The sequence below is a fragment of the Limanda limanda genome, chromosome 10 (genome assembly GCF_963576545.1).
Source record: "Limanda limanda chromosome 10, fLimLim1.1, whole genome shotgun sequence".
NCBI lineage: Eukaryota > Metazoa > Chordata > Actinopteri > Pleuronectiformes > Pleuronectidae > Limanda > Limanda limanda.
Window position 1 is genome coordinate 20,265,934 of NC_083645.1, and position 14,249 is coordinate 20,280,182.

Sequence of the window (14,249 nt, forward strand, 5' to 3'; positions counted from 1 at the left end):
CAATGCACTCACATGTGCAGTGTCCTCTGGTTTCTGTGTCTCATTAATCTGTCAGAAGAACAAATCTTCTTTCCAATAACAATTGTATTTTTTATAATTAGTGGTTCATAATGGATATGTGTGCTTAATGTCTAAGAACCACACCTAGCATTAGCCAGTTTTCCTTATCTGCTTTTTTTCCCATTGTGGATATTCTAGACACTGTACATGTGAAGGACGTGACAATAAGTAATGCTCCCAAAAAGAGAGTTTTATTGTGTGTATGCTTTAAGTGTGAATTCAAGAGTGAACACACACTTTAATACACATAAAAAATATATTACATGAAATGAGATGCATTATAAAAATTGTAATGCACACGCCTGTTTAAAAGACCCACTGAAAAAAATCTCACGAGGTTTTGTGTTTACTAAAAAAAAAAACACTTTCACAAGGTAATTTATAACAAAACCAAAATATTGTTTTATCTCTGGAAGGTGTTTTAAAGAGCATCTCTTGAAGTGACAGTGGCCCAATTCCTTTATGTTAAATGTTAAATGTTATGATATAATCCATTCAAAGACATTTCAAATGTTTCAAATATCAACTTAGAAACTTCTCTCTACTGCAGATGTTCTTCTTTATCTCAGACAAAATAAGACGGGGGCCACCGCCAGCCGCTTGTGGCTCGGCGAGGGACAGCCATTTGATGCACACCTCAAATGGGAAGCAGTAGCAACACTGCCATATGCCGTGGCGCTAGGCTATGAAGTACTAATGAGTAGGGCGATGTGGGGTGGGGACGGCCATAAAGTCTGCCTCCAGCCGCGGATTTCTCCACTATTCTAATCAGGAAACTACTAATGCCGGGGCGAGCAAACAGACTGACTCTAACCTGTACCTCCCTCTGTGCGTCTTTATCAGCCGTCGCTCTGGGCAACACTGAGCAGACACTCAAACTGCCAAATCTAACACTAGTTTTGTCGGCAATAACCGATCAACAGTTGCAAGCAGCGAACCACGGAGAAAAGAGCTTCGGTCGCTATCAGCAGGCTTTATGTGCTGTCCGGCTGTAACAAATAGGTCCTTTTTATTAGACGTCTGTCTGGGATGACCACGCATTCATTTCATCATCATTTGCAGCCTTTAACACGGCTGCATCATATCTTCCAACATCTCTAAAGCTGAGAATTTGACCCGAGCAACAACTTTTCCCCATTTTTATCTCAGATCTTATGTGTCATTAAGCCCAGCATTCTCTAGCAGTCTAAAACTGCGTGAAATAATAGCTAATTTTCAAATGGAGTGCTTAAACATTTTCTAATCAATTTAACAACAATCAAACCACTGTTTGGTTAATTGCCTTGACTTGAGGGCCTTTCCTTGCCCATTATCTTGGCAACATCGCAACAATGCAATTTAACATCTAACAATTAAGCTTGCATGTCCTCTGGGCTTCTCCCGCTTATTAAAGTAAACTTTTTCATCATAATAAATGTTTATTACCAGCCACATATTCCTCTAAATAATCAAATTAGCTCTGGGTCCCTCCTTAATCAAATATGATTATGACTCCATGCAGATCTTTAAAAATGAAAACACAAAGCAATATTTCAAAACATGAGAGTCAGTTTGGGGACACAAAACCATACCAGTATGCATATTTTACACAATAACTTAAAATTAATATCAAACAGTACAACTACTTTAACTCGTGTGGAGACGTATCCTTCCACCGCTGTCTTTTATTACAAAAAGCCACCAGGTGGCATATGAAATAAGTTCTCACTGAAGATGGACAACAGACCAACTTAGTATCACACTGGGTACCATCGCACATGTTTTTAAATAGAAATGCTTGTCATACACAACTAATTTAACTAGACCATCTGTATGATGTCATTTTAACTCACTCACTGAGACCATCGCTATAAAATCAGTAGTGAACATGCCTCTGTAAAACGAGTTTAAACAAAATTAGGTTTTACTTTAATTAGTTCTAATAATAACAAAGGATTACTGGGAGCCTGCCGTTGTTGGCAGTGAAGACTGAAATGCAATGTACCGCTGATTGTACTTGGCAACTTCATCAAACTACCTTGTCTCTCCGGTTAAATCCGCTGCTCAGTTCAGCTTCAGGCGAGAGAGAGTTAGAAATACTTTCGTGAAGGACAAACAAATTCCAAATACTTAGATAAAAGCATTCTGAAATTTAGGAAGAATTTCACAATACGCCTCATTCGCTAGTTGGTACACTCGAGCTGGGTTTTCAAAGTGAAAATCCTTATTCTCGCAAAGTGTCTGTTGCTTATACAATTATGAGTGAGTAAACCTTGACTTCTGCAGTTCAAATTTCCACTCAACAAGGATTACAAATCTACTGGCGAATAAAAGGGCCAAGATTCACTGAAAAGGAAAATAGTTCTGTTCAAATCAAATCACTCACCAGTACAGACAAATACATGTGCTGTACATATGAATCATAAGAGCATAGCTCATTGTATTTTTGTGCAGTTAAATAAAATGTGCTTTAAAATTACATGAATGCCCCCTTTAGCACAGCAACTGTAGGAAAAAATAAAAGATGCAGTGACACATGCACTAATCACAATGCAGCTTAAACTGTCAAAACGTGTTTTAATCGGGCTAGATATTTATCTGTCAGCAGAACAGACAGCAGTGGGGATAAATCACAATGCAAAGGAATAAATGTCACAAAACTCAGAGCATGGATTAAATAAACTCAAAGGACACAAATGACAACAAGTGAATCTCACGCACAGCAACAATAGTGAATGTGCAGCGTCTGTGAGAGTGACTGCTGTTGTGTCTGTGCCCATTATCAAATCACAGACCACAAACATATTTAAGATGGAGAAAAAATATATTTTGTCCTTTTCGAATGTCAGTATAACGGGCGTCTAAATTTGGGTTGTTGCCAATAGGATGCACCAGAGGTCCTATTAAGAACACGGCCAGATAAACAGATTTAAAAAACAAAGGCTTTAATTATTAAACCTTTATCCAAAAATACTGTACGCACTATTTAAAGAAGGAAATCCATAAACTGAACCGAGCACCACCAAGATTCTACTGTGCAAAACAAACCAGTAATTGACAGGCCCTGAGGCCGCAGCACTACTTTCCTCTGGTTACATTAGAGACTCATGTTTGCCAGTCATAGCCATAAACTTCAAAATTAGATAATTTGTCTAAGTGTAATCAAATCAGATAGAGCATTGCCAATATCATGCTCAGTTCTGGGGGAATGGAATCAGGCAGCAACAAATACCATCTGAGTAACTGAATTAGACATAGTCCAAACAAATCAATTTTTCTAAATTAGTCTTGTTACAGAATCTCCTCAGTGGCTTTTTTAAAGTCAAGGAGGTAAGCACACAACACAGCTCTCACTATTGCAAAAGATTTACGAAAGCATGAAAGTAACATTTATCTTTCCTCATAAAATCTATCCAATTAATCTTTGTGTTTGCACTGGGAGGGCGCCCTTTTCAAGCAGAGGCCATAAGACCAGCTAAGAGCCATTTCCACCTCATGCAACTTTCCAAACTATATCTGGGGAGCAATTATCCATATAAAAAATAGTACTATCAAAACTGACTTCAGTAAGCAGGTAGAAGTAAAATTGCCCTCTTCTGGTGTTTTCCTCTTCAATATGCAAATAATTCTTTCTGAACATTTAAATGACAGCAAACATCTGGTTTCTTTTGTACTCCAGCCCTGAGTCTCATCTTTATTCAACCGCAGGTATCTATAGATGTTTCCGTCTCTCCAGCCCTGTGGCCTGCACCAAACAACTTCACTAAGTTTTCTGAACAACTTTGCAGAGTAAAAACCGCAACAGATCTTTTTCTGTCAGTCATTTTTTCCAGTTTTCTGATGAGTTTGACTAAGTTACGAAGCTAATTAATTCCTCATGTAAATTTATGTAAGAAGATTTATTTCAATTTGCATGGTAGCAACACAATTCATCTGTCAAATATGAGGTGGTGTGTACTGGACCATCACATAATGAGTAACTGATTAATTAAAAATCTGATTGATCAACATTAAGTAGCACAGTTATGGGGTCTAAAGCTTTACCGATTCACAAACTGAACACTTTACGAGGGTAAAGGGAAGTGGTCCAAATCAGAATTGACCATGTCAGATTCATTCTTGGTTGTGATTCTACAAAAATAAATGAAGTCTGAATAGATGCAGTAACGACTCACTTCTTACACATAATCTTTGTGATATTTTCAGTTATGTAATTCCCCAAAAGTTTCAAAAACAGAGCCAGCAATTAAATCAAAAGACAATAACAAATAAAGAATGCACTAGATTTCGGCGAGCGCTGAAGTGCCTTTAAAGGGCATGAGTGCTGTGTTGGCCTTATTATTTCAGGAAAGTGCTGGTACAGTTTACTCTTTCCTAAAACAGCATCTATTGAAAGGGGAAAGCACACAACAGCCAGCACAGCTAAGATGTGAATGGCTCCACGCTGGACGGCCTGACAACGTGACTGCAGAGCAGCACAGCTCTGCCCTCAGGTTATCTCGCTCTCGGTTGAAAGCAACTTGCTAGTACTGTGCCCTTGAGGGTTGGCATGATATGAAGCCAAGACAAGAGTTGAAGATTTGCAGGAAAGGGCACCAATGTCAGTGCGTTTCTCAAAACGTTCATGAAATGTAATTTGCATCTTACAGACGAACATACTGGTATAAATATGTTCTAGCAGAGATCTACATGAACTTTGTAATACAATTTAGAGCCGGTCGAAATTATATCAAGATAAAAATGTTGATTTCAGTTGGTATTAATAATTGTAAGGCTGAATTATTTCTTCTGTTTTATGGTCGAGATGTGGTTGTAGCTATAAAATCTTCTTTATGAGCAGAGAATGAAAAACTCTTTTCAAACAGCAAAACATTGTATAAATCTTTACATCTTAAATCGTTTTGTCTATTGCTGTTGATGAAAGATAAATTGAGATATTTATTATTATTGTTTTATTGCCCAGCACAAATACTGTTATTATTCAGGCTTATTTGAACTGGATTTTGGATTACGGCTTCAAACTTGCAGTCATTACATCTGCTTAGCAAATGTTGGCGTTAATTGCCGCCATGTGCAGAATGATATGACCTTGTGACCTTGTTATGTTATCTGACGGCTGTTTGCTCGGTGCTGGCTCATGATACTGTGTACAGCTAGAACATTCTAAAATAATCCAATCACAATGCCATTGTATCTGCTACAGTCGTGATTATGCTGGCCTTTTTCACTGACATGCATCAGGCAGTGCATCAAGTGCATCAGCCAGTGAGTTTCATTCTGCATTAAACTCTTTCAATCTGACCTGTATCACACAAAGAGATTTATTCAACAAATCATTTGATTAAATTCTTCATCTGTAAAATTTAAATAGCTAAATTGAATTTCTTTGTTTGTGGGCTACAACTTAAATCAAACCACATGTAGTATAAAACACTACTTCACAACTGACACATCCATAAAAAAAGTGTGAAGAGTCACACAGCTGACTCACAACTCAGCAGAAATGTGATTTCTCACTTGCTTACACTGACAAAATGTAAATTTAGAAAAAGTGTACAACGGGAGGCATCTCTCAGCAAATTTAGCAAGAAAGAAAAATCCTCCGTCACAATCATTTAATGTCATACGAGTGAAAGAGCAGGACACCCCCCTTCAGCCTGACCTACATGTGACTCAGTAGCTCAGTCAAAACAGAAACTCAGACGACCAGGCATCCACCGAAACTAAGAACGAGACTCAACTGCACCGATTCATCCTGTGTTATATCTCTCAAGGAGGCTTTTGAATATGCAACTGAGGCCATGTTACATTCTCTATAGCTAATGTACAGAGGGGTTCTGAGAGTGAAACTGAGCGGTGAGCCTGTTGGTTTCTTCCACTGTGTGACTAAAGCATTCTTCACCACTTCCTCTCGCTCCTACTTCCTGAAAGCCATCATTAAAACGCTCACATGTGGTCTGCTTCCTGCAGTTCCTCACACATCTCCCTGACACAGACGCTGTAACATTCCCTCACAATGTAAAGGCGGGAAAAATAAAAGATAATCAAAGCAGCACGAGAAGTAATGGTGGAGCCACGCGACACAAATCCTGTACAGATCGACCTAACAGGCAACAGGAACTACAGGAGAGCCTCAAGTGTGTGACAAGATGACAACTTGTATTAACTGGGTGATAACAGGACCTCGAATGATCCGGAAGGCTTCCCTAAAGCTTGTGTGTCAAAGTGTCAAGCGCCTCAAATGCCAAAGCTTTCAACACCAGCAGCAAAGCAAACCATTCAATATGATCCCCAATGTGATACTGTTCAAACTGGCAAGCGCATGAAGGTTAACTACGTCGTTTCCTTAAATCAGACACAAATGTTTCCTGTTTTAACATCTGGGCTCTCGCCTGAGATGCACTGTCGCTGTGTGCGATTTGGATTTAGTATCATAAAAAATGAAAAAAGACAAATGGCTTGCTCCTGATAAATATACAATGAATCAGGATCTCACTCTTTAGCTCTGGTGAAGTACTTAATTACTTGTCTGGTTTGTGTCAATCTGATCAGAGGGAGTAATGGACCTGCAATTTCCAGCTGTCACTCAAGAATCTCAGGTCTGATCTGCAGTGACACTGTTTGCGTTAAAGATTTATAAAGGGGCCTTGAAATATTCTTAAAAAATCCACGATATTAAACCGATTAAACTGACAGAGTAAAATAACTGCATGTCTACAAATCTTAAAGGTTAACAGAATGTACTCTCATCTGATGCCTTCACTTATTTAAACTCTGTACTGGTGGATAATTGCCTGTATTTGATTAGATTAATTTATTAACATGTTCGAAATTATATTTTGTTTAAAGAATGAATGAAATAGTTAATGCTAACAGTAAGCTACTTCACTGACATATCAATGATATAAATACTCAAAATCGAGTCAGACTGCCCACTGCTCTGACGTCACTGAACGGCTAACACCGATGCTAACGCTAACGTGTCACTATGTGGCCACAGGAGCATAATAATATGATGAAGTCACCACAGGTTGTAATGCGCTGCTGGCACCATGTCCTCTGTTTGTAACATTTTACTCTTCATCCTGTTCATGAAGACAGGTCATTACAAACAGATGCTTCATGACATATAATGTTTCATATTATTCTGTGGGGACACCACACCTCACAGTGTGTGGCCATTGTGCTATGTACTGTGTTAAGTATTTTATCCTACTCTATTTATTCATATCTTCATAGTATCTACAGTTTTTATTGTACGTTTTCCTTTATTCCATTCTAATGGGGATCTACACAATGGCTTTCAACTGATTTATTTATACTGGTGAATAAAGTTATCTTATCTTATAGCATCTTACTCATTTGATGCACTGTACGAGTGTGTGTATCAAAGGATGATTGAAATACTGTGCTGTCAACTGGCCTGTTGAGTGGCAAGAGGGACTTAATAAATACAGACCATTTACCATTTTCTCACTGTAACTATATATTTAAATTATATTTTTAAATTAGGATTTTATATGCATAGCTATATGTATAATATATATATGTACGATTAACTTTGAAATATTAAAATAATCTTAATGATAATTATAATAAATGATCACCTTTATACTTTTAAACTTTAGTTTATATAGGAGCCATTGAGCCCCTATCTGTTTGGATTCATTCTAAAAATATTTCTCCTCCATATCGATATCATGTTTACAAAACATTCATAACAAGAGGTAATAGGGACACCAACAATCATCTTTAAAAACAATAATGCATCTCTCTGATCCTCATTTTTCATAGGTTAACAAACAATAAAAGAACACTCTTCTGAAGTGCCAAGCTCACTAGTGCAGTAGCTCATAGTCAAAACAGAAAGAAAGAAGTGAGAATAGTTTTTAACTCAGAGCTAATGTGTATCCTGGAAATCACTTTCAACTTCCTCCACAGCTTGTTTCTTAAACAGTATTGTTATCTTTTGACAAATAAATAAAACGTATCAGCTCTCCCACCTATCTGCAGTGTGTGTGTACAGTTACAGTGAAAGGTGCTGGGTTGAAGAGAGGACACTGATCTCAGTTGTAAATTAGCCACCAGTTCTCTGTCTCCTTCTCACTTGAACAAATGACCTTTGAGATACGGATCACCATTAGTCCTCTGGTTAAACATAATAGAGCAGAGCAGACGTCCACTGTCTGTCGTAAGTAAACATCATGGATCAGTCACTTGACTGTTCACATGATTACACAATGAAATGACCCACCAAACACACTGGGAGGAATGGTACCTTTATATTGTAGCTGAAAATTGCATGTTAAAAACTTCATTAAATATGAAATAATTAGATAAAAATGTTTGTAACTTAAGCATTCAATGATTAGATTGTGTGCTTCAGCTCTTTCAGGAACATTCACTTGAAAATAACTGATGTATCACAAATTCCTGCTCTGTGATTCACTCATTTATCACAGGCACTAAACTATAACACAACTCTAAAAACATAGCAAAGCTGTTTAACAATAACATTCCTCCTCACATGATCAGCTAATAAATGCAGCATGTCCATAGACTATGTGTGAAAAGAAACTAAATCTTTAGAGCGGATCCATACTTATGAGATGGTAAATTCAAAGAGTGTTGCATTGGAAAATGTTTTCACATTTGATAATAAATCTGCCGAACATAGTGGGTGTTGGCTTGAGTTTCTGCAGATGATGAAATCACTGTAATTATTATTTTGAAATCACAGACCTCAAAATAAAAGTCCACAACACTAATGCAATCAACAATTGCTCTAATAAATAGGTACCCAATAAACAAGTGTTTTAAAACTTTGGATTGACGGTTGAAGGGTTGTTCCAAGTCATCTTTAAATTCATATACATATAGGCCAAAATCATAACAAAGAAACCACAGTCCTTGTTGAGAAGTCACATGGTTATTTTAAGAATACACTGGGATGACTTTACCCGCTTGCTGCTCTATATGATGTCATCATTTACTCTGGTATGCAGAGGGGTAATATTTCTCCCTTTCTGCCAAACCAGCTCCACAGAATTCCTTTAAAAGGACTTCATCAGCCTGTTTTATTGCATGTCATGATGTTGGACGTTCCAGTAAAGAACGTTATCACAGAGTACCGAGCACAAAACAACAGAGAAGTTTTACATAAGCTCTCTAACTGAACACTGTGGGGTTATTCTTATGTCCTTGGCTGCGTTGAGTATCTGCATCCTGGGCCCAAAGCCCAAATGGTGTTGCTGTGATGTAATCAAGCCCATTGACTTGTTAAACAAACACACAGCTTTCAGTGTTTCTCCTCTAAAACTGTACCAGTGACTGCCACTTTGCTTGGGAGCCGAGCAAATGGCACTGTGTTGTTGTTAGCAGCTCTGAGTGTGAAAAAGCAGAGACTGCATGTGGTTTTCTTCCGCCTGTAATAGATATTACCCCCAAACTTTTGCCTGGACAACATTTACACAATCTACACTGCATGTCAGGAATGTAGCCAATAGCCCTGCATAGAGGGTAAACTGTTTATAGTTAATTATAAGCAAATCTTCCAAAGTCCAACCATCCCAGAGAACATTTTTGCAAGTATGTTATGATGTAATCATCAGAAGGACCCTGGCAAATACCTTCATGTGAGTATGTGTCAGCTTATTGAAATGTCTGCAAACAAACATGGAGCTACACTATGTATTGGGGCTGAGAAAAAGAGGGGATAAACAAGAGAGGACAGATCCTGGCTCCACCCAGGAATGAATAATGGTTTCCTCCCTTACACTCAAGAGTCTTGTTGAGATCTCTGCAACAGCCAGAGTCCAGGCTTCCTTTGCTTCTGACTGCTTTGTTTTGTGAGGTATGAGAAGCAGGGGACGTGCCCAGCCCTGAGTCCACTCTACTGGACAAAAAGAAGTGATCTCTGAGGGAATGCTGGTGTTCTCCGGCCACCCTTGCAAACAGTTCTAAACTTGGGAAGCAGGCTGATCAAGAGTCTCAGGCTGTCATTGGGATTTCTCAAGACAACACCCTTCAGGGAGTGCATGTCATTTCCTGTCCAGCAGCTGCTATGGTAACAATGTCCCTCACCTTAAATTTTCTGCAAACAACCATAACAAGTTACAAGATGGTTTTTCCTCAAGTCTAATACCAGAGCCACAAGAACCACCACCTGCTGTAAGAAAACTACTGAGGTGTTAATGAAGTTATCAGTGGTCAGTCTAATTGTATGCAATCGTTCAGTCAGACGTTAGAAACACTAGCAAACCTACACACACGTTTCCTTAATAGCAGAGTCTCTGATTACACTTCTGGCCAAACACAACAATAAGTAAACAATCACAAGCAAGTGAAAGGCACAATAAAAAGCCACACTGGTAGCACTCAATTATTGGCTGGTGAGAGGCGACATCATCCAGAAAGTTCAACCGCAGCCAAGGTTTTCATGACCGTGGAAAAACAGAAAGCACAATCAAACACTGGACAATTTTCTTTTTCAGTTTTTCATCACAGAAAAAACAACTTTCAACCACTGGTTTCTGCAGATTCAGACACTTACATGCACCCAATACATTCAGTAATAGAGTTTAGATTTGTTTAAAGTTTTATGTACAAGACAGTGAAAGACAGAAGGATCTTATGTTTTTAATTCCCTTGACACACTGTTTACACTGCGGTAGTTAGGGAAATCAGTCACGCTACATGATTAGCTGTCAAACGCATCATACAAAATGTTGCACAGCACCACACCTCCCAAAATGTATGATCTCATTCCAAAGGCAAAGAATGCAGTGAATGAAAAGCCTAATGACACCAGAGCAGGACTGATGCAGACTCAGACTCCAGCACACTCTTCACTCTACATGTATTATTCAACTAGACCAAGCCAATCGAGCTGCTGCAACTTAAAGCATTGTTTAAGTGGTGTTGAGTTGTTATCTGAGAGACGCTGTCCTCCTGAGAAGTTAATTTCTTGTGCTGATAAAACTGTTCAGGCTGACTGAGGGAAAAGTTGTATCAATCACACACACTCTCACACCGTTTTATGAAACTGGCACAAACCCCCACTGACGGGCTGCGAGTGGCTGCGAGTGAGTCACCCGGCAACTTCACTTTGTTTTGTGTACGTAGTCACAATAGATATTGAAGCACAACTGTCACAACAAGAACACTCTTCGCCGAACTTTTAGGGAAATGCATTGACGGGGATAATCACATGATGCACTGAGTGCTTTGAAAAGTGAGGCACTCAGTGAAACACTATCTGTTTTTCTCAACTCTTAACGGCTATTAGCTGCTCTGTACCTGGCGGCATTAAATAGTAATAACAACATGTCGTTAGCCTTGTCTTGCTCAGCAGATACAGAACCTGCTGTTCACGACCTGGACTTGCGTGCTACTTACACTTCAACTGATCATGAGGTTTAAACGGATTAATAAACTGACAACAGCTGCCTGGTTTAAAAATCAGTTTTCATAGGACAATGGCATTGCTTTTAACTTGTGCTTCCCCTCATTCAAGTGTGTGTGTGTGTGTGTGTAATGTATCCCTGCTTGTTTCTGTATTTGAAACCTTTACGTCATTGCTGCCCATCTTTACCAGGACTCCCTGCTAAGAGCAAAGATAAAAATAAATAAACACATGTAAAACTAGAGGGAAAAGTAACGCAATGGGTCTAAACAAGGCTATTTTACACACAGGCAAACTGCAGAGTTGTGAAAGTGTGGAGCAGTGCAACTTTCTCACTCTGTCCAAAGTTGAGAGTGACATCAACCCCTACTCGTGGGACTACACAGGATGTGAAGTCCCCCCCCTCCACACACACACACAGTCTTTACACCTACCAGCTTTTTGTTTTTGCCCTCATCCTCGCCGGATTTCTTTTTGGAGGGTTTATTCGGGTCCTCTCCACCGCTGGCTTGATCCATGTCGGCTCTGGGTTCAGTTCCCCCCCACTCCCGGATTCGACTTCAACTAGCGACCTCCACAAAAGTTTGGCCAAACTCCACCGGCGCGGTTGTTGTTTTTTTTTTTAAAGAGCACGTTCACAGCAAAGCATCCAGGTTAGGTCTTTTCAAAACCCATTCCGATTTTTAAAAACAAAAAGAGGGAAACAGTATAGATTCACGTTGATCGGTTCCAGAGTAGCTCCGGCTCCGAATCCAGCAGCTGGGGGGGGCAGCTCGAAGGAGGAGGAGGTGTGGTAGGATATGGAGGAGTCCCGTCCTGATGGCTCTCCTGTTCACTCCTGGAATCACATTCAAACTCCACGTTAACAACTCTTCCTTTTTCTCTACATCTGTCTGATTGTTGATATTCTCTTTAACACGTGTCCCCCCCTCCTCTGTGTTCGAGGGTGGTGCAGAGGAGCGGACACGTTCGATCCCAACGCATCGCAAAGAGGCGAAACAGATGTAAACAAACCCTGTCTGATGTAACTGGGGTCAGATCCATAAGGAGGTGAATCTCTTTAACACTTAATAGACAAAGACAGCTCTGTGTTTGCAAACAGGCAGAAGTGGTACAAAGAGCAAACTCTCAACTGAGTAATAACGTAGTAATAACCGAGCCAAAGCGTTTCCTGTCAGCCTGAAAATACAGAGTTGCATGTTCTCTGACCACATCGCCATTAATCACACATACATATCATTAATAAGGAGTAATACACATGTGTGTAGCAGAGAGAAACCACCGTTGTTCTCTCCCTGATCACTTTGTTGTGCTACACACACTCAGCCCTGCTAGCTTAAATGCTATTCTAGCCGGCTATCGCTGTGTACATGTGACTACACAACCACATACCACACAAACAGCGTTATTAACAGCATAAACAATTAATAACAATAAGAAGAAAAACTCACAACACCCCATCCTGGGCTTACCAGCGCAACCGAACGTGACTGTCAGGCCCCGCGGTGATCCCGCCCACAGGCTCGTCTGATTGGTCCTGGACTGAGGAAGCGAGCGGGGACTAGAGCCGCCATTGGTCAGATCAGCCGTCAGCTGTAAGGTCGGCGTGGCGTTGGAGGGGCGGTGCCTATGTGGTGACGTAGGGGGTCAGTGTGATTTCACAGCAGGAGGATGGGACTCAGACTCGAGAATAGATCTGAGAGTGAATTGTGAATGGATGAGAGGAGGCAGGGCGTGAGGCTGCGGCAGACAAAGATGTGTGTGTGTTGTAGGAACAGCTGATGCTTTTGTTATGGTTCTCCATAGGAATAATAATAATGAGTGTAAACATTCTCTATATGGAACTTTACATATACAAAGTACCAGGATGGAACGATGAGAAAGAAACATTGAAGCAGAAGCTGAGAAATTCAATGATTCATATTTACCACACAGACATAACCTCCCAGCTAACTCCAAAAAATGTTTGCTTTCTTCTGTTTTATATGCTGGTAAATTTAAACTTGTTTTGATTTGAAGTGGTGGTTGAACAAAACAACAAAGAATAAACGTGATCATCACTGTTTTCTGACATTTCATAGAATAAAGAAATACAGACAAATACACGGCTCAAATAAGTGATTTATCAATATAATTATACATATAAAAAATATTCTGTTAACTTAGTCAGATTTGTTCTATTATTCTAGCAATAGTATCAAACAGTTAAAGTTGTTCTTAATTTTTTTTAAAAGTCACACTGCGCCTTTGGATCTTTGTTTTACTTTTGTATTGTATTGTATTTAACTTTTTTTATAGGAAGCTCTTTCTACCTTGATTTTATTTTAATTTAACTATTGCACTGCTGAGCTGATCGCTTTCGTTTTGTGCAACCCCTTTCATTCTACAGTTGACATATGTGTTAACTTGCATATAACAAATAAAACTTATAAAGCTAATAATAAAATACTTTATTTATTTCTATATCTACTGAATTTTATCCATCCTGAATATCCAAGAGTTTCCTGCCTTTTCCGTGGAGACAGCACCTATGATAATAGTAATTGAAAAAGTTTGGGGACACTGTGTGGAGTGTAACATCCCTTGCTGGACAAAAGTCTAACTTTGTGACTCATAGTTGACAAAAGCTTTAATGAAGACACAGTGTGTCCTTGTCCACCAGACGATAAACCAGGTGATAAACAATCCAAATGTAAAATCATGCTTCTTTCTTGGGAAAAAACAAGGGCACCGTCATTTTTCACTGCTCATAGATTATGTGTCCATTTGTCTGATTGCCCTGAAGGCACCGGGGAAGTAATCGTTT

The 14,249-nt window shown here is 39.3% G+C and overlaps 1 protein-coding gene across 3 annotated transcripts in view; it reads right to left on the bottom strand.

Annotated features, from left to right (window-relative positions):
* The window catches only part of diaph2 (diaphanous-related formin 2), a 344,506-nt gene extending 331,551 nt beyond the window's left edge, over nt 1–12,955 (bottom strand). For 2 of the 3 annotated variants that reach the window (XM_061079061.1, XM_061079059.1), the window contains exons 1-2: nt 12,895–12,921; nt 11,878–12,281 (exon numbers count right to left, since the gene is read on the bottom strand). In XM_061079061.1, coding sequence (XP_060935044.1) covers nt 11,878–11,961 — 84 coding nt within the window. In that variant the 5' untranslated portion in view covers nt 11,962–12,281; nt 12,895–12,921. Of the gene's footprint in view, nt 1–11,877; nt 12,282–12,894 lie in introns of all 3 variants that reach the window. The other variant, XM_061079060.1, reaches the window with a different exon arrangement.
* Nucleotides 12,956–14,249: the final 1,294 nt, after the last annotated feature.